Source organism: Cetorhinus maximus, chromosome 11 (assembly GCF_964194155.1).
Source record: "Cetorhinus maximus chromosome 11, sCetMax3.hap1.1, whole genome shotgun sequence".
Classification (NCBI taxonomy): Eukaryota; Metazoa; Chordata; class Chondrichthyes; order Lamniformes; family Cetorhinidae; genus Cetorhinus; species Cetorhinus maximus.
The window spans coordinates 120,903,985-120,923,166 of NC_135889.1; the positions used below are offsets into that span (position 1 = coordinate 120,903,985).

General features: G+C 48.3%; 1 protein-coding gene across 1 annotated transcript in view; it reads right to left on the minus strand.

Annotated features, from left to right (window-relative positions):
- Positions 1-8,172: 8,172 nt before the first annotated feature.
- The window catches only part of LOC144686226 (receptor-type tyrosine-protein phosphatase-like N), a 357,540-nt gene continuing 346,530 nt past the window's right edge, over positions 8,173-19,182 (minus strand). The window contains exons 17-21 of the mRNA XM_078551316.1: positions 17,928-18,094; positions 14,412-14,465; positions 12,583-12,647; positions 9,636-9,709; positions 8,173-8,304 (exon numbers count right to left, since the gene is read on the minus strand). Of these exons, the coding sequence (XP_078407442.1) occupies positions 8,233-8,304; positions 9,636-9,709; positions 12,583-12,647; positions 14,412-14,465; positions 17,928-18,094 (432 nt within the window). The 3' untranslated portion in view covers positions 8,173-8,232. The remainder of the gene's footprint in view (positions 8,305-9,635; positions 9,710-12,582; positions 12,648-14,411; positions 14,466-17,927; positions 18,095-19,182) is intronic.

Consider the following 19,182-nt stretch of genomic DNA (forward strand, 5'->3'; position numbering starts at 1 on the left):
CTTCTGAACTCAGCAGCCTTGTACTGATTTCTCTCCTTGCGCCTGGAGCACCACAGCTACCTACCAAAAGCGCCAAATCGTCATTACGCGGGTCCTTTGCTGACAGGTTGGCCATTGCGACAAACGGAGTGAGAAAGGGGCCTTCATCACGTGCAGTTGGACCTCTCCTAGCAGACCAACAGCGATATAAACTGGCTGGTCCAGTTGTAAAAGAGATAGGAGGAGCTGACACATCCGGAGGTGCTCAAACACCAACCTTTGAAGGTGCCGGGGGGTGGGGTTGTATGTGGACAAGTTTTAAAAAACACAAAAAGCTTATGAGATTCTAGGCTTTATAAATAGAGGCACAGAGAACAAAAGCATTGACGTTATGGTGAACAATTGCAAAGCCACTGGTCAGCTCTCAGCTGGAATATTGTGCCCGATTCTCTACATGCAGGAGAGTAGGACAATCGGATAGTTCTTTCAAAGTCCTGGCACAGGCACAGTGGGCCGAATGGCCACCTCCTTTGCCATTTTATGACACTGCCCAGATTCTCCTAACTCATTGAACTTCTGGTGGAGCTCATTGTTCTTCCCTGGGCTGCCCACACTGTGTGAGTTGCCCCCCATCGGTCTCCCCCTTCCTACCTATGGCCCTGTTAAAACCTGATCTTACCATTGAGTAATTGGATTATCTCATCTCATCTCTCTATCAGGTTCAATAAAGAAAATCAAGGACATAAAAACGAGTGCCAAAGCTCATCCGCCTGGTATACCAACTCCCCCATCCAGTCTGGCGTCAAACTAGGTTTTAAACGCCCTGAAAGCGTCTTGGCAATCTCTTTTGTGTTTGTCTGCATGGATTGTAAATATTTGGTTTCCAGTATCGCTCTCAGTTTGTACAAGTTGCCTGATGCCAGCTTGGTCAAGGACCAACAGCAAAAATTCCAGCTTTCCCCCTTGTTTCCAGATAATTGAATGACCTTTATGGTTATTCTGAACATTTTGCAATCCCTTTGGAATGCTGAAAGGTGGGGGTGGGGATGGGGAGGGGGAAGAGGGAGGTCTGTGATTTGTGTATCTGAACCACCACCTTCCCCACTCTTCCACCAACCACCCCTCTGCCCACCTCCTCCCCTCTTCCCCCCCCCCCCCCCCATCTCTCTCCTTAAATAAAGCCCATTTCCAGACCTGGAATTCGATGCCTATGAGTGTGATGGAAGTGAAGACAATAGCCGGGATTTTCCAGTCCTGCCCGCGACAATGCCCACTGCTGGCCGGACTGGAAAATCCTGCCCAATGTGATTTCAAAAGTAAATTAGATAGGCACTTGCAGCGGCTACAGGGATAGAGGAGGGGAATGGGCCTGACAGGATTACCCCACAAAGTCAGCATGGGCTTGATGATTTCAATGGCCTCCTCTTATGCTATTATATGACTATTTATTACCTCCGTGTGTGGCGCTCCTTCAGATATGAATTCATTTTTCACTTTCATATTTGTAACTACTGGTTATTAATGTCAAGCATTTATTTAATATTATGTGTACTTCGGAGGTCCTCTCAACCATCTTTTTCTTTCTTGTTATTCTTTCTTTGGAATTGGCTGTCGCTGGCGAGGCCAGCATTTTATTGCCCATCCTTAATTGCCCACAAGAAGGTGGTGGTGAGCTGCCTTCTTGAACCGCTGCAGTCCATGTGATGTAGGTACAACCACAGTGCTGTTAGGGAGGGAGTTCCAGGATTTTGACCCAGTGACAGTGAAGAAACGGCGATATATTTCCAAGTCAGGATGGTGAGTCGCTTGGAGGGGAACTACCAAGTGGTGGTGTTCCCATCTATCTGCTGCCCTTGCCCTTCTAGATGGCAGCGGTCATGGGTTTAGAAGGTGCTGTTGAAGGAACCTTTGGCAAGTTGTGCTTTAGTTACCCTTCACCTCAGCTGTCCAATTTGAAAAATGAGGTGTCCAAGGAGGATTAAAGGGCACTGACTCTGAATGATGGTGAGGTGTGTGACTGCCCTTGATGCCATATTCAGTCAAATGTTGCCTTGACATCAAGGAGCCCTAGAAAAACTGGAGCCAATGGGAATCGGGGGAAAATGCTCCACTGGCTGGAGTCATACCTAGCACAAAGGAAAATGGCTGTAGTTGTTGGAGGTCAGTCATCTCAGCTCCAGGACATCACTGCAGGAGTTCCTCAGGGTAGTCCTTGGCCCAACCATCTTCAGCTGCTTCAACAATGCCCTTCCTTCCGTCATAAGTTCAGAAGTGGGGATGTTCACTGATGATTGCACAATGTTCAGCACCATTCGCAACTCCTCAGATACTGAAGCAGTCCATGTCCAAATGCAGCAAGACCTGGACAATATCCAGGCTTGGGCTGACAAGTGGCAAGTAACATTCGCGTCACACAAGTGTCAGGCAATGACCATCTCCAAGAAGAGAGAATCCAACCATCACATAGCATTGCTAACACAGAAACCCACCGCTATCAGCAGCCTGAGGGGTTACTATTGACCAGAAATTGAACTGGACTAGTCATATAAATACTGTGGCTACAAGAGCAGGTCAGAGGCTAGGAATGGTGCGATGAGTAACCCACCTCCTGTCTCCCCAAAGCCTGTCCACCATCTACAAGGCACAAGTCAGGAGTGTGATGGAATACTCCCCACTTGCCTGGATGAGTGCAGCTCCCACAACACTCAAGAAGCTCAACACCATCCAGGGCAAAGCAGCCCACTTAATTAGCACCACACCCACAAACATTCACTCCCTCCACCACCGACGGACAGTAGCAGCAGTGTGTACCATCTACAAGATGCACTGCAGGAATTCACCAAGGCTCCTTCAACAACACCTTCCAAACCCACGACCACTACCACCTAGAAGGACAAGGGCAGCAGATAGATGGAAGTTCCCCTCCAAGTCACTCACCATCCTGACTTGGAAATATATCATTGTTCCTTCACTGTCGCTGGGTCAAAATCCTGGAACTTCCTTCCTAACAGCACTGTGGATGTACCTACACCACATGGACTGCATTGGTTCAAGAAGATGGCTCACCACCACCTTCTCAAGGGCAATTAGGGATGGACAATAAAATGCTGGCCTAGCAAGCGACAGCCAATCCCATAGAATAAATAACAAGAAAGAAAAAGATGGTTGAGAGCGGTTCAAGAAGGCAGCTCACCACCACCTTCTCAAGGGCAACTAGGGATGGGCAATAAATACTGGCCCAGCCAGCGAAGCCCACATCCCACGAATGAATAAAATAAAAAAAATCTCTGCTTGGATTGTTCCATGTGCGAAGATGTTGGCACTTTTTTCCTAAACCACCGGTTCTAATGTGTTCTCTTTCTCTGTGTCATTAATTCTGCCTAACGTTTTTATGAGGAGATCAAAACAAGGAGCCATAAATATAGATCATCACTAATACATCCAATTAGCAGAAACGTCTTTACTCGGAGAGTGGTCAGAATGTGGAACTCACTACCGCTGACAGTGGTTGGGGTGAAGACCATAGTGCATGCTCGATGAACTGGAGGCTCCTGCACCTGATTGCCGGGGGTAGAAACCGTTGAAATTTGTGTACAGGCTTGTCTGCGCATATGTGCGAGGATGTGCTCAACAGCGTGTGCGCACGTATGTGTACATCCACATAAGTTTGTGTGTGTGTCTGCGTGTCTGTCAGCGTGTGGGTGTCTGTGTGAGTGGGCATGCCTGTGTGTGTGTCTCTGCTTTGGTGGGGCGGTGAGTAGAGACTGAAAAACCTGCAAAAGCAAATCTTCAGTGAGGAGAGAGGGGAGGGAAACCCATGAAAGACACAGGAGGCTTTGTTTGCAATTTGCACAGACTTCACAAACTTTATTCACATCAATATACAAAATTAAATTTATTTTTTTTTAATAAATTTTCTCAGAAGATTTGGAATGAGATGCTACAGTGGAGAGTTTGACCACAAGCTTGGGGCATTCACAAAGCAGCAGGTTTTATTTTTAACACAGTAACACACTAGGGCTTCCATTTGTGTTTCAACTTTAACCTTGGGAGTGCTGAAGCTGATTGGAGACGTGTTTGTTACACTCCCCAGTTGGAAAAATGTGTGGGACTCCCTTTCCCCTCCAGCCTCACCAGCTGATTGGTGCTTTCCAAGCAGTCAGTCCACAAACAGACTCCATCTGATTGGTCGATGCTGCCTCAGTCCAGTGAGCACAGGGAGAGGGGCTTTGCTGGGCCGGCACTGTTTGCATTGTTACCATGAGGGGATGGGTAGGGGAAGGGAGAGAGAGAGATGGGTGGGGGAAGGGGAGAGAGATGGGTGGGGGAAGGGGAGAGAGATGGGTGGGGGAAGGGGAGGGAGAGAGAGAGAAATGGGTGGGGGAAGGGGAGAGAGAGAGAGAAATGGGTGGGGGAAGGGGAGAGAGATGGGTGGGGGAAGGGGAGGGAGATGGATGGGTGGGGGAAGGGGAGGGAGATGGATGGGTGGGGGAAGGGGAGAGAGAGAGAGATGGGTTGGGGTAAGGAGGAGGGAGAGAGAGATGGGTGGGGGAAGGGGAGAGAGAGAGATGGGTGGGGAGGGTGAGAGATGGGTGGAGGAGGGTAAGAGAGTTGGGTGGGGGAAGGAGGAAAGAGAGATGGGTGGGGGAAGGTGGAGAGATGGGTGGGAGAAGGTGGAGAGATGGGTGGGGGAGGGTGGGAGGGAGAGATGGGTGGGGGAGGGTGGGAGAGAGAGATGGGTGGGAGAAGGGGGAGAGAGAGAAATGTGTGGGGGAAGGGGGAGAGAGAGATGGGTGGGGGAAGGGGGAGAGAGAGATGGGTGGGGGAAGGGGGAGAGAGAGATGGGTGGGGGAAGGAGGAGGGAGAGAGATGGGTGGGGGAAGGGGGAGAGAGAGAGATGGGTGGGGGAAGGGGAGAGAGAGATGGGTGGGGGAGGGTGGGAGAGATGGGTGGGGGAAGGGGAGAGAGAGATGGGTGGGGGAGGGTGGGAGAGATGGGTGGGGGAAGGGGGAGAGAGATGGGTGGGGGAAGGGGGAGAGAGATGGGTGGGGGAAGGGGGAGAGAGATGGGTGGGGGAAGGGGGAGAGAGATGGGTGGGGGAAGGGGGAGAGAGATGGGTGGGGAAAGGAGGAGGGAGAGAGAAATGTGTGGGGGAAGGGGGAGAGAGAGGGAGGCGGAACATTGAAGTTATAGGAGGAATTGCCTCCATCAAGCAGAATCTGCCATATCAAGCCACATGCTGTTTGTACCACCTATCCTGACAAGATCAATGTTACAAAAGTAATGGTTCAATGTTCATGTGGTCACCATTCTGTGTGTTTAAAGTTTCTGTTTAACCAAAACAAAATTTCCCCTGATGTTAACATTTACAGTTAATAATTCCACCCTCAGCCTCTAGAGGGTTGGAACCAGAGAACCAAGTATCTGGGACACCTGAGGGTATGAATTTAATCTGCCTCCATCTGCCATCAATTTACCACCAGCGACATTTACAGAAATGCTCACTGCTGTGTGTGTGTGGGCCAGCAATCTGAAACATTGACCAGTTGTTCCCCCTCTCCCCCAGAGTGCCAAACCCATTCGTAACAGCCTGAGGTATGAGACAGCAATTTTAACCTCTTTTGCCTGGGTGGAAATTCTGCAGGATCTGGTGGAACAGTAGGTTTAATGACCCAGCCAGTATTCCCCATTAATTTCGAGTGAGAGAAGTCAGGCAGCGTACGATGCCAACGTGACACCCCATCCCAAACGGTTCCCAGGTGAGCAGCTTAGGTTAAAATTGGCCTTTTGAAGTCTCTCGTTGAGTGTTTAAACCTTCCTGAGAGGGTCTGGGTGAGGTCTCGTGGCGCAGTGAGTAGTGTTCCTGCCTCTGAGCCAGGTTTGAGTCCCGCTCCAGGGCTTGACGGCCGAGGAAGGTGTGTTCGTATCACGGCCAAACAGGTTGAATGTCAACCTGCAGATACTTCCAACACACGCCAAGGGCAGGTGGGAACAGCGGGAGAGATTCCTGGTCAGCCGCATGATGGAAAGAACATTGGAGCCTCTACCATCAGCGTCCATAGCTCCATGTATGGAACGCAACACGTATGTAAAAGTGCATGTTGCCACAGCAAGTGGGACCCAGTAAACTAACACAACCACCAAAAGGTTCCACCATCCCCATAAACTAGTGTTTGCAGTTTAAATGCTAACACCTCACGAGAGATTTAAAAAAGGCCAATTTTAACCTAAGCTGCTCACCTGGGAACCGTTTGGGATGGGGTGTCATTATTGGCATCGTATGTTGCCTGGCTTCTCTCACACGAAATTAATGGGGAATACTGGCTGGGTCATTAAACCTACTGTTCCACCAGATCCTGCAGAATTTCCACCAAGGCAGAAGAGGTTAAAATTGCTGTCACTACCTCAGGCTGTTACGAATGGGTTTGGCACTCTGGGGGAGAATGTCGATGTTTCAGATTGCTGGCCCACACACACACAGCAGTGAGCATTTCTGTAAATGTCGCTGGTGGTAAATTGATGGCAGACGGAGGCAGATTAAATTCATACCCTCAGATGTTTCCAGGTACTCGTATCTCTGGTTCCAACCTTCTACATCCATGGTAAGCAATCATCTCCGATGGACCTCCCCAGGCCAACTGTTCCCCTGCCCCCTCCCAGTACACCCACTGGCAACCAGATCTGTGGGTAAGCTAGGTTGGCAGTCCATGCAGTATAGCTGAAGGCTGGCTAAATGAATACTCACCTGCCAATCCTGGCCTTGGGGGTGGGGAGGGAATCTAAACCACAATAAGCACACGCTGTTTTGTCTTCCCAATTTTGTGTGTTAGCATTTCATGGTTGAATTTCAGCCTACAAAAGGCAATAAGACCCGATGGGAGTTGCTGGGGGCAAGGCAGAGGGGAGGAATTTTAACTGCAAGATAGTGTCCAACGAATGAAGATGAATCAGCTAACCCCTATACATCTCTCGTGCTTTGTATTTCCATTGAATTCAATGGGTCTGTTGTTAAAAGTGGGTCTGGAGGTTTGCTCTCATTTATTTTACATTATCGCACCAAATTGTGTTCTAACCCCATTACCCCCGACACCACCCCCCCATCTATATTTCTCACTGTGTAATGCAGAAAGTCAGACTTTTAGTCAGATAAATATAAGACTATTTGTTATGAGATAGTTTCCATATGCTCTCATATGGATGTATTAATATCTATTGGCCCAGAACACGCTGCAAGTGGCCAGCAAACATTGGAACACTGGACTTGCCACCACACCACCAACCCCCCCAGCACCCCCCCGAGCAGCCCCACCCCCAGCTCCCTGCAATCTTCAGCTCAAAAGATCCCTTCCTTGCTTACAAATTTACTGAAAGTACAAGCGGGTAATGGGTGCAGTGAGGCAAACTGGACATCCAGAGGTGCTAAAGGCGAGATGCTGTTTCTGGTAAGCTAAAGTGGGGGCGGGGGGAGTGACACAAATTGTTCCTCTTGGGAAAGGCTGTAAGGAGATTTGATGGAGGTTAAAAATCATGAGTGGGGGGGGGTCTAGCCAGAGTAGATCGGGAGAAACTGTTCCCACCGGTGGGAGGATCGAGAACCAGAGGACCACCAAGTTAAAGCGATTGGCAAAAGAAGCAATGGCGGCTGGAGGGAAAACTATTTTTAACGCATCAAGTGACGAGGATCTGGAACGCACCACCCGAGAGCATGGTGGGGGCAGATTCAATTGCGGCTTTCAAAAGGGGATTAGATAAGCACCTGAAGGGGAAAAGTTTGCGGGGCTACGGGGAAAGGCTTGAGGGAGTGAGACGAGTTGAGTTGCTCTGGCAGACAGCCAGCCAGAGCAACCACAGGCTCAACAGGCCGAATGGCCCCCTTGTGCTGCAGCTGTTCTACGATTTAGGGGGAGCCCCTTTGATGGGTGTCTGTCAGTAAATTGTGTATCTGCCCCCGTGCCTGAAGTTGCTGTTTCCGTATTAGCCGTCAATAGTGCTGAGCGCCGCTCAGCTTTCAGCCCATTACATATAAATGTGTACATGACGGGAAAGCCCTCACAGACAATTTACTGCACTGCGCGTCGCGGTTTCTCAGGCCAGACAAAACACGTGACAGAAGACACAAAACACGCTACAGGCTGCGGTGGGGTTGGGGGGAGGCCGGGGGGTGGGGTTGGGGGGTGGGGGGGGGTGGTTTGATGGAGAACGAAGCAGTGTCGGTGGCTGGTTCGTCACTTGTCGAGTGGTTGTGAGGTGAGTTCACTGAGGCAGCGCCTTCAGAATGGCGTTCACTTCCTCTGCCACGGCAGTCAAGGCAAACTCGAACTGGTCCTGCACCAAGAACAAAAGAGGGGCTGGGTTAAAATCCAAAAGGACTGTCGCCGCCCACGCGTGCCCCTCTACTTACTGGACAGCGTTCCGCGCCGTGGGTAGAGCTCACTCATCCTGAGTCAGGAGGTCCACGGGTTCAAGTCCCCGCTCCGGAGACCGAAGCCCAATAACCCAGGCTGACACTCCAGGGCCGAGGGAGCGCTGCATTTGTCAGAGGTGCCTTCAGTCGGATGTGACATTAAACCGAGGCCCCCTGTCTGCTCTCCCAGTGGATCACATGGCCAATTTTTCGCAGGGGAACAGGGGAGTTCTCCCCAGTGTCCTGGGGATAATATTTATCCCTCAGCTAACACCAAATACAGATCATCACGTTGCTGTTTGTGGGAGCTTGCTATGTGCAAATTGGCTACTGTATTTCTACATTGCCACAGTGACCTCGCATCAGCAGTACCTCATTGGCTGTAAAGTGCTTTGGGACATCCTGGGACCATAAAAGGCACTATAGAAATGCAGTGTCATTTAAGTTACAGTGAAACTTATTTGACTTGGCTACTACATCTCCCAGAATTATCTCAAATGTTTTGCAATTACTTGGGAATGCAGGGATTGTTTTGTAGGAAAACTGGGCGGATATGCAAGGTGGTGGTGGCTTTGGGATCCTTTGCTTCCCTCTGTGCTGCAGTCACTGTAATGACTGGGTAATTACGGAGAAACTTGATTCCACTCGCAGGAGGGTCGGCAACCAGAGGATACGGATTTAAAATCTTTGGCAAAAAGTCCAGAGGTGGGGGGGAATCAAAAGAAACGTTTTTACACAGCAAGTTAAAATCTGGAACACGCTGCTTGAAAGGGCAGTGGAAGTAAACTCAACAGAAATTTTCAAGGGGATTGGGGAAGTATTTGAAAAGGAAACATCTGCAGGGCTATGGGGAAAGAGCAGGTTGTGGGGGCGGGGGGTGCCTGGGATTAATTGGATAGCTCTTTCAAAGAGCCTGCACAGGCATGTTGGGCTGAATGGCTTCCTCCTGTGATGTACCATTCTACGTTATTGGTGTTCTCGAACTTACAAGGTGGAGCTATACTGGTGATGTCGACTGTGGGTCTGTGGCAGAGCCTAGGTACTGGTAGCAGGCCAGGATGCAAAGCAATGAACCTTCACAACTGACTCTACAGGGACAGGCTAAGCTCAATGGCGCAAAAGGCAGGTCACTGGCAGTTTCCCCAACTCTGCCATGGGACAGAGACATATGCTGTGGTCCTGCAGAGGGCGGAGGCTGGACTGCTGCTAGAAACCTCAACAACTCCCAAACACCAGCGGGATTAAGGTGTACCTTAGTGCGCACCATGCCAGGCCTTTGATCTCGTATGTGTTCTAGAGTAGCAGCGATATCAATCTCCTTCACACCTAATGCGCAAGATAAGAGACATATATGAAGGGATTGTGGATGATAAAGGCATGTTCTATCATTAACAGCATCATTAACAGCATTCCAATAAAACATATAGACATAGTCATGTAAAACCTGCAGGATAAGTACACAAATAGACTCAATATCATACAATTGGGGTAAATGCTGACTTTGGGTAATTACGTATTCACCGATTGAAGTCAATGGAAATTAAATCGAGGTATAGGACAGGTGGCTCAATCAATATTGGTCACTTCACTCCACTGGTCAAGGTCAAAATTATCCCCAGGGTGTTAGAAAGAGGCTACTGTGGATGCTGAAAATCTGAAACAGAATTTGTTGGAAATACCAGCTGGTTTTAAATTCTCATTCACTCTTGGGTCGCTTGCGAGGCTGGCATTAATCGCCTCTCCCCAATTGCGTCTTGAGAAGATGCTGGTGTGCTTCCTAATGGTGGCTGGCTTGACCACTTTATGGAGCAAGTTATGAGTCAAGCACATTGGTCTGGGTATGAAGTCACTACACACCCAGACTCACTAAGGACCACAGGATTCCTTCCCCATAGTTCAGTGACAAATCAGTTGAAATTTATAAGAAAATGATCACCTGAGAGCTTTGCTGTCACTTTTACTGATAACAGTGTTTTATTTCTAGATTTTTAAAACCAGATTCAAATTCTCAATCTGCCAGGGTGCGAATTGGAAGCTGGTTCCCTGGATTTTTGATGCTGGTCACTGGGTTACTGCTCCAGTGAAAAAACCACAGTTAATGTTCCAGGTAAAATGCTTCATCAGAGCTGAGTTCATCATTAAACAGGGACATGAGGCTCGGAATAGAAAAATAATCCACTCTTAACATTCAGTGGCAGCACCAAACACTCCCAGGACAGGTACAGCACGGGGTTAGATATAGAGCAAAGCTCCCTCTACACTGTCCCCATCAAACACTCCCAGGACAGGTACAGCACGGGGTTAGATACAGAGTAAAGCTCCCTCTACACTGTCCCCATCAAACACTCCCAGCACAGGTACAGCACGGGGTTAGATACAGAATAAAGCTCCCTCTACACTGTCCCCATCAAACACTCCCAGGACAGGTACAGCATGGGGTTAGGTACAGAGTAAAGTTCCCTCTACACTGTCCCCATCAAACACTCCCAGGGCAGGTACAGCACGGGGTTAGATACAGAGTAAAGCTCCCTCTACACTGTCCCCATCAAACACTCCCAGGACAGGTACAGCACAGGCTTAGATACAGAGTAAAGCTTCCTCTACAGTGTCCCCATCAAACACTCCCAGGACAGGTACAGCACAGGGTTAGATACAGAGTAAAGCTTCCTCTACAGTGTCCCCATCAAACACTCCCAGGACAGGTACAGCACAGGGTTAGATACAGAGCAAAGCTCCCTCTACACTGTCCCCATCAAACATTCCCAGGGCAGGTACAGCATGGGGTTCAATACAGAGTAAAGCTCCCTCTACACTGTCCCCATCAAACACTCCCAGGGCAGGTACAGCACGGGGTTAGATACAGAGTAAAGCTCCCTCTACACTGTCCCCATCAAACACACCCAGGACAGGTACAGCACGGGGTTAGATACAGAGTAAAGCTCCCTCTACACTGTCCCCATCAAACACTCCCAGGACAGGTACAGCACGGGGTTAGATACAGAGTAAAGCTCCCTCTACACTGTCCCCATCAAACACTCCCAGGACAGGTACAGCACGGGGTTAGATACAGAGTAAAGCTCCCTCTACACTACCTCCTAGTGTTTCCTCTGCTCTCCTTCCTAAGAATTTCACTTAACCCATACGATACGAATATGAACAAGGAGCAGTGGGCCATTCGGCCCCTTGAGTCTGCTCCGCCATTTAATAGGATCATGGCTGATCTGATAGCAATCTCAAATTCGCAACCCACCTACCGTCGATAACCTACCACCCACTTGCTTATCAAGAATCGATCCACCTCTCCCTTAAAAATATTCAAAGACTCTGCTTCCACCACCTTTTTTGGAAGAGTTTCAAAGACTCATGAGCCTCAGAGAGAAAAAATTTCTCCTTATCTCCATTTTAAATGGGTGACCCCTTATTTTTAAACAGTGACCCCCAGTTCTAGATTCTCCACATGGGGAAACATCCTCCCCACATCCACCCTGTCAAGTGCCCTCAGGATCTTATATGTTTCAATCAAGTCACCTCCTACTCTTCTAAACTCCAGCGGATACAAGTCTAGTCTGTCTAGCCTTTCCTCAGAAGACAACCCACCCATTCCAAGTATTAGTCTGGTAAATCTTCTCTCAATTGCTTCCAATACATTGACATCCTTCCTTAAATAAGGTGACCAAAACTGTACACAGTACTCCAGATGTGGCCGCGCTAGTGCCCTGTATAACTGAAGCATAACCTCCCTACTTTTGTATTCAGTTCCCCTCACAATAAACGATAACATTCTATTAGCTTTCCTAATTACTTGCTGTATCTGCATACTAACTTTTTGCACTTCATGCACTAAGACAACCAGATCCCTCTGCATCTCAGAGCTCTGCAATCACGCACCATTTAGAAAATATGCTTCTCTTTTATTCTTCCTGGCAAAATGGACAATCTCACATTTTCCCACATTATACTCCATTTGCCAGATCTTTGCCAACTCACTCAACCTACCTATATATTTTTGTTGCCTCCTTATGTCCTCTTCATAACTTACTTTCCCACCTATCTCAATCCCAGATGATCATTGCCTTTTGCTTCAGTGGCCAACTTCGTCTCCCTTGCTCTGAGAAACAGGTGATGAGGAGCTTACAGCTATTGAGATGGTGCAGGGAGACACAGAGGCTGGAGAGCCATATGGCCTGCTTGATAGTTACCTTTGGACATTCTGTTGAGGACCATATCGATTAAGGTGTACGTTCCAGTTCTTCCAGCCCCATCACTGCAAAATGAAGACAATTGGGTTAAACCACAGGCTCAGCGGACAGGTACCTAAAATAAAACCAAAATACCGCGGATATGGAAATCTGAGATAAAAGCAGAAAGTGCTGGAAAAACTCATCAGGTCTGGCAGCGTCTGTGGAGGGAGAAACAGAGTTAACGTTTCGAGTCTAAGAAGAGTGTTCCGAAGGAGAGTCGTGTCGGACTCGAAACATTAACTCTGTTTCTATTTCTACAGATGCTGCCAAACCTGCTGAGTTTTTCCAGCACTTTCTGTTTTTTATTATAGGTATCAGAACACCATGTGCTGTGAGTGGGTGTACATGAAGGCACCATCACTGTGGTCGTCATGACACTCAGTGAGGGCCATGTATCTCCTCGCTTCCCCACACGCCCAACCCCATTCATTAATTTAAATTAAGACTCCCTTAGCCAGTTCTTGCTGGAGCATTACTCCCTCACCAGGAATGTCCAGATCGGAAATGCAGCCTCTTAACGCACACGCAGTATAAAAAAAGCAAATAAGTTAAGCTAAACCTTTCTAAATCACCAGTTAGGACTTAGCGCAAGTATTATGTCTAAATCCTGGGCATTGCACTTTAGGAGGGATGTCAAGAGCTGGAGAGTGGGGCAGAGGAGATTTACCAGCATTTTAAATTTCATTTGTTAGGGGCCGTATGGCCGGCTCTGCCCCTAAACCCTGTGAGAGCATTGTAGGCAAGGCCAGCGTTTAGTGCCCATTCCTAATTGCCCTTGAGAAGCTAATGGTGAGCCATGTTCTTGATCATTGTGACAAAATACCCACAGTGCTTTTTTCTGCAATGGTTTGATACATCTGAGTGTCTTGCTAGGCTATTTCAGAGGGGCAGTTAAGAGTCAACCCCATTGCTGCGGGTCTGGAGTCACATGTAGGCCAGACCAGGTAAGGATGGCAGATTTCCTTCCCTAAAGGGACATTAGTGAACCAGGTGGGCTTTTACAACAATCTGGTAGTTTCATGATCATTATTAGTGGGAGTAGCATTTTATTCCCGACTTATTAGTTAAATTTAACCCCCCCCCAACATCTGCTGTGGTAGGAATTGAACTCATGACCCTGAAGTATTAGGCTAAGCCCCTAAACTACGAGCTCAGTAACTTTATCAGTATGCTACTGTACCAATGCGTTATTTGGAGATTGGAGAAGCTGGGATTGTCCGTAGGGCAGGGTAGGATGAGGGGGGATTTAAGAGAGTTTTTTTTTGTGTAGTGAATAAAGCGAAACTGTTTCCAGTAGCAGGAGGGCCAGTGACCAGAGGGGCACAGAGTTAAGATAATTGGCAAAAGAACCAGGCAGGGAGATAAGGAGAACTGACTATTTTTACACAGCGAGTAGTTGTGATCTGGAACACGCTGCCTGAAAGGGCGATGGGAGCAGATTCAATAGAAACTTTCAAAAGGGAATTGGATAAATACTTGTAAAGGAGAAATTTGCAGGGCTACGGGGAATGGGGTCTGATTGGATAGCTCTCTGCACATTTGTTGATGTGTGTTATTTGCTCAATAGAAACCCTTTAAAAATTGAAGTTAAGTTAGACCAACCTCATTTCATGTGGAATCCTTATGGCCAAGAGACAAAGGAGACTCTTACCCACCGGTCTGGACACGGGTCACACAAGTGGTCAGTGTCCAGTCTCCTTTTAAATCTTACGCATTTCTCTGAATGAAGCAAGCTGTGTACATTCACAATGAATAGAGTCAAAGGAATCTCATTGCAAGGCCCTTACCTGCAGTGAACGATTATGGGGCAGGAACGTCCTCTGTAGCACTTGTTCACTTTCCTGCGGAACAGAAAGAAACCCATTACAAAGTATTTACAGAACAGGAACAGGCCATTAGGCCCAACTATTCCACGCAAGTGTGTTCCTGCTCCACATGAACACCCTTGCACCCCACTTCATCTCACCCCACCAACAGATCCTTGTATTCCTCACTCTTGTGTGTGTTAAAGGGAGGCTGCTCATGTCTCTGGTTACCTGAAGTAAAACCCCGTCCGTACATAAGGAAGGAGAGGCTCCGAGAGGATCGGTAGGCCTCTGTGCCACCATCCATTCACCCCCTTTCACTGAGAACCAGCATGCTCGACGCATAATTAGACCTTAAACAACAACTTTTAAAAATTCAAAATTCGAGAAGATTAAGGCAAGATGTTAAAAATAACGATGGATTTTGGCGGGGAGAAACTTTCCAAGGGGTGGGAGAGCTAGGAACCAGAGGGAAAATGAGGAGAATTTATTTTCTCACTCAGCGCATTTGTGATCTGGAAGGCGCTGCCTGAAAGGGCGGCGAAAGAAGATTCAGTCATAACTTTCAAAAAATTTGTATGTATATTTGAAAAGGAGAAATTTGCTGGGCTGTGGGGAAAGAGCGAGGGAGGGCGAGCTGATTGGATAGCTCTCTCAAAGGGTCAGCACGGGTGCTGTGGGCTGAATGGCCTCCTTCTTGTGCTGCGACATCACCCAGCGAGAATCGCCACCCCCCTTCCCACCATTCACCGTGGCTCAGAGCGGGTGCAGTCTGACATCAGGCATCTGGAGAACGTGAGTCCAGATCCCACCATGGCAGCGCGAGAATTTGAATTCAGTTCTTTGATCCAGTAATAAAAAAAAAACGTTGCAATAATCAAAAGTGGCCACAAAGCTTATTGGATTGTTGTAAAAACTGAACTGGTTCACTCATTGAAGGAAACCTGCTGTCCTTACCCGGTCTGGGACCACATGTGACTCCAGTCCCACATCAACGTGGTTAACTCTTACCTGCCCTCTGCCACAGCCTAGCAAGCCCCACAGCAGCTCAAGAAGGCAATCCACCTCCATTACCTCCTCCAGGGCAATTAGGGATAGGCAATAAACACTGACTGTGCTGGTATCACAAGGAATATTTTAAATATATTAAAACAATCACTGCTGTAATGTCAGAAATGCAGTAGCCAGTTCCGACAAAGTGATCACGGCCAGATAAATAAATTGTTTTTGTGATGTTGGTTGAAGGCTAATTATTGGCCAGGACGCCGGGGAGAAATAGTAACCTGGGAGATTTTTAACATTCACTTGGGAGGTCAGGTGGAGTGTGGTGGGGGGCGATGGGGCGATTGGTGGGATGGTCTTGGCTTAAAGTCTTATCCAAACAACAGCATTCGCGACAGTGCAGCACTCCCTTGGTACTGCAGGGGAACCTTTCCAAGCAACATAACCGGCGCTACCGTCTCCAACCACAACGCAACGATTCCCACTCAGCAGGACAGTAAGGTCAAAGGGCACAAGGAGGAGAGCTGTTTCCGCCCATGCTCCATGCAGCAGGCACAGCTGCCAATGATCACTTTTGTGACTATGCAACTGGACCTTGAGATTACTAGCTGCAGATCACAAAAATGACACTGGGAGCCATAAGAGAGGAGTGTCGCGGGAGGCAGCCATCGCAGGGTTAACGCTGGTTAAAGTGGGAGGAAGGAGCGGTTAGCTAGGCAGCAGCCCGTCATCAGCGGCCCACAGAGTACATCCCCGACTATCCGCACGCAGACAGATTCGTTCCTCACCCCATTCTTATTCAGTAAGGCAGAAGAGTTAGCAGCCAGAAATCAATAAAGCAGAAACAATATGACCAATCAGGCGGTTTACCAGGTATCGGTAACGAATGTTTTTACCATGTGGTTAAAGCGTCAAGTTTCTTGTGGTCAGGAGAGAGGATGTGATTTTAAGCTAACTGGCCAGATAGAAATCTGCAGGAGCAAGTAGAGAGCTGGCTTTATCGACCCCTCCCACACCCCCCCAAATATTTCACTCTCCATTGTAATCAACGGAGAGAAGCCATGTGAGATGGAACTGACATTACCCCTAATCCTGTCTGTTTAAAGTTAGGTTAAAACTGACCCCTATAAAACTGGGCAATGGAACACACTATAATTGTGGGCAGCTAATGTACAACACGGGGTTAGATACTGAGTAAATCTCCCTCTACACTGTCCCCATCAAACACTCCCAGGACAGGTACAGCACGGGGTTAGATACAGAGTAAAGCTCCCTCTACACTGTCCCCATCAAACACTCCCAGGACAGGTACAACATGGGGTTAGATACAGAGTAAAGTTCCCTCTTCACTGTCCCCATGAAACATTCCCAGGACAGGTACAGCACGGGGTTAGATACAGAGTAAAGCTCCCTCTACACTGTCCCCGTCAAACACTCCCAGGACAGGTACAGCACAGGGTTAGATACAGAGTAAAGCTCCCTCTACACTGTCCCCATGAAACACTCCCAGGGCAGGTACAGCACAGGGTTAGATACAGAGTAAAGCTCCCTCTACACTGTCCCCATCAAACACTCCCAGGACAGGTACAGCACGGGGTTAGATACAGAGTGAAGCTCCCTCTACACTGTCCCCATCAAACACTCCCAGGACAGATACAGCACGGGGTTAGATACAGAGTGAAGCTCCCTCTACACTGTCCCCATCAAACACTCCCAGGACAGGTACAGCACAGGGTTAGATACAGAGTAAAGCTCCCTCTACACTGTCCCCATGAAACACTCAGGACAGGTACAGCACGGGGTTAGATACAGGATAAAGTCACATTTAATGGTACAACCTGCAGAGTAGTGGGGTTTGATAAATCGCACACTCCTCCCATCCCGGTTATAACATGGTGCTGAATTCTGGAATTTTGATTTTGAACTAAATTGTCAGGGTTCAGGGCCTGGAGACTTGACACAGGATCAGTGTTCCAATTAAACCGATGAGGAGGCGTTGGCATAGTGATACGGGTAGTAACCCAGAGGCCCAGGCTAATGCTCTGGGGACATGGGTTCAAATCCCACCATGGCAGCTGGTGGAATTGAAATTCAATTAATAAATTTGGAATATAAAGTTAGTTTCGGTAATAGCGACTAAGAAACTACTGTTGATTGTTGTAAAAACCCATTCAGCTCACCAATGCCCTTGTGGGAAGGAAATCTGCCGTCCTTACCCGGTCTGGCCTACATGTGACTCCAGACCCACAGCAACGTGGTTGACTCTTAACTGCCCCTCTGAAATGTCCGAGCAAGCCACTCAGTTCAAGGGCAATTAGGGATGGGTAACAAATGCTGACCTTGCCAGTAATGCCCCCATCCCATCAAAGAATAAAAAAAAAAATCTTGTTCTATGGCCTCACCCCTCTTTCCGCCTCACAAATCTTGCACCCTATTGAATCACGCCAATTCCTTGAGCACCTCGTTCCCCTCCCCCCCACCCCCATCTCTCCATACCTGCGGAAGTCCAGCAGTGGCCGAGTGGAGGATGGGATGCCCTCTGCTGGCCAGCTCAGGAAGTGAAACTGGGTGAGCGTCCGCGTCTCCTGGGATTGCAGGTTCTTCAGATAGAAACTACGGACCAGGAAGTCCTCACACCAGATGTGCTCGGAGACCAGATTGACCTGTGGGAGCAGCGGGAAAGGGTCACATTATATAGAATGTTGAACAAGCGATTCCCTTCACCTTAAACTCCTGTAAACAGAGAAAAAAAAAAATCAAAGCTGCATCCCAAATGCTCTTCCGTAAAGTTTCTCCTCGCAGGGTTGAAATGATTTGAATTTATGTAGCGCCTTTCACAATCTCAGGATGTCCCAATGAAGTACTTTTGAAGTGTCGTCACTGTCATAAGTTAGGAAACGCAGCAGCTAATTTGTGCACAGCAAGAGCCCACAAACAGGGAGGAGATAGTGACCAGGCAATCTGTTTTTAAATGATGGTGGTTGAAGGTTAGGCCAGGACACCAGGGAGAACTCTCCTGCTCATCTTCAAAAAATGCGGCCATGGGATCTTTTACGCCTACCTGATAGACAGGACCTCGGTTTAATATCGCATCTGAAAAACCTCACCTACAACAGTGCAGCATTCCCTTAGTACTGACCCTCCAATAGTGCAGTGCTCCCTCAGCACTGACCCTGAGACAGTGCAGTACTCCATCGGTACTGACCCTCTGACAGTGCAGCATTCCCTCAGTACTGACCCTTTGACAGTACAGCACCCCTTCAGTGCTGACCCTCTGACAGTGCAGCACTCCTTCACACAGTAAGATCCCACAAACAACAATGTGATAATGCCCAGGTAATCTTTGTTAGTGATGTTGATTGAAACACTAGTGCAGGATGGCAGGGATAGGAGAATTTTCTTCTTCATAATAGTGGCCAAGGGATTCTTAGTCCACCTGAGGGGGCAAATGGACACAGAATCACAGAATTGTTACAGTGCAGAAGGAGGCCATTCTGCCCATCATGTCCGCACCAGCTCTCTGAGCATTTTAACTTGTTGTCATTCTCCTGTCTTTTCCCCGTAACCCTGCACATTGTTTCTATTTGAATGATCATCCAATCCCCTCTTGAATGCCTCAATTGTACCTGCCTCCACCCACACTTCCAGACAGTGCACTCCAAACCCTAACCACTTGTTGTGTGAAAATGTTTTCTCACCTCGCATTTGCTTCTTTTGCAAAGCACTTTACAACTGTGCCCTCTGGTTCTCG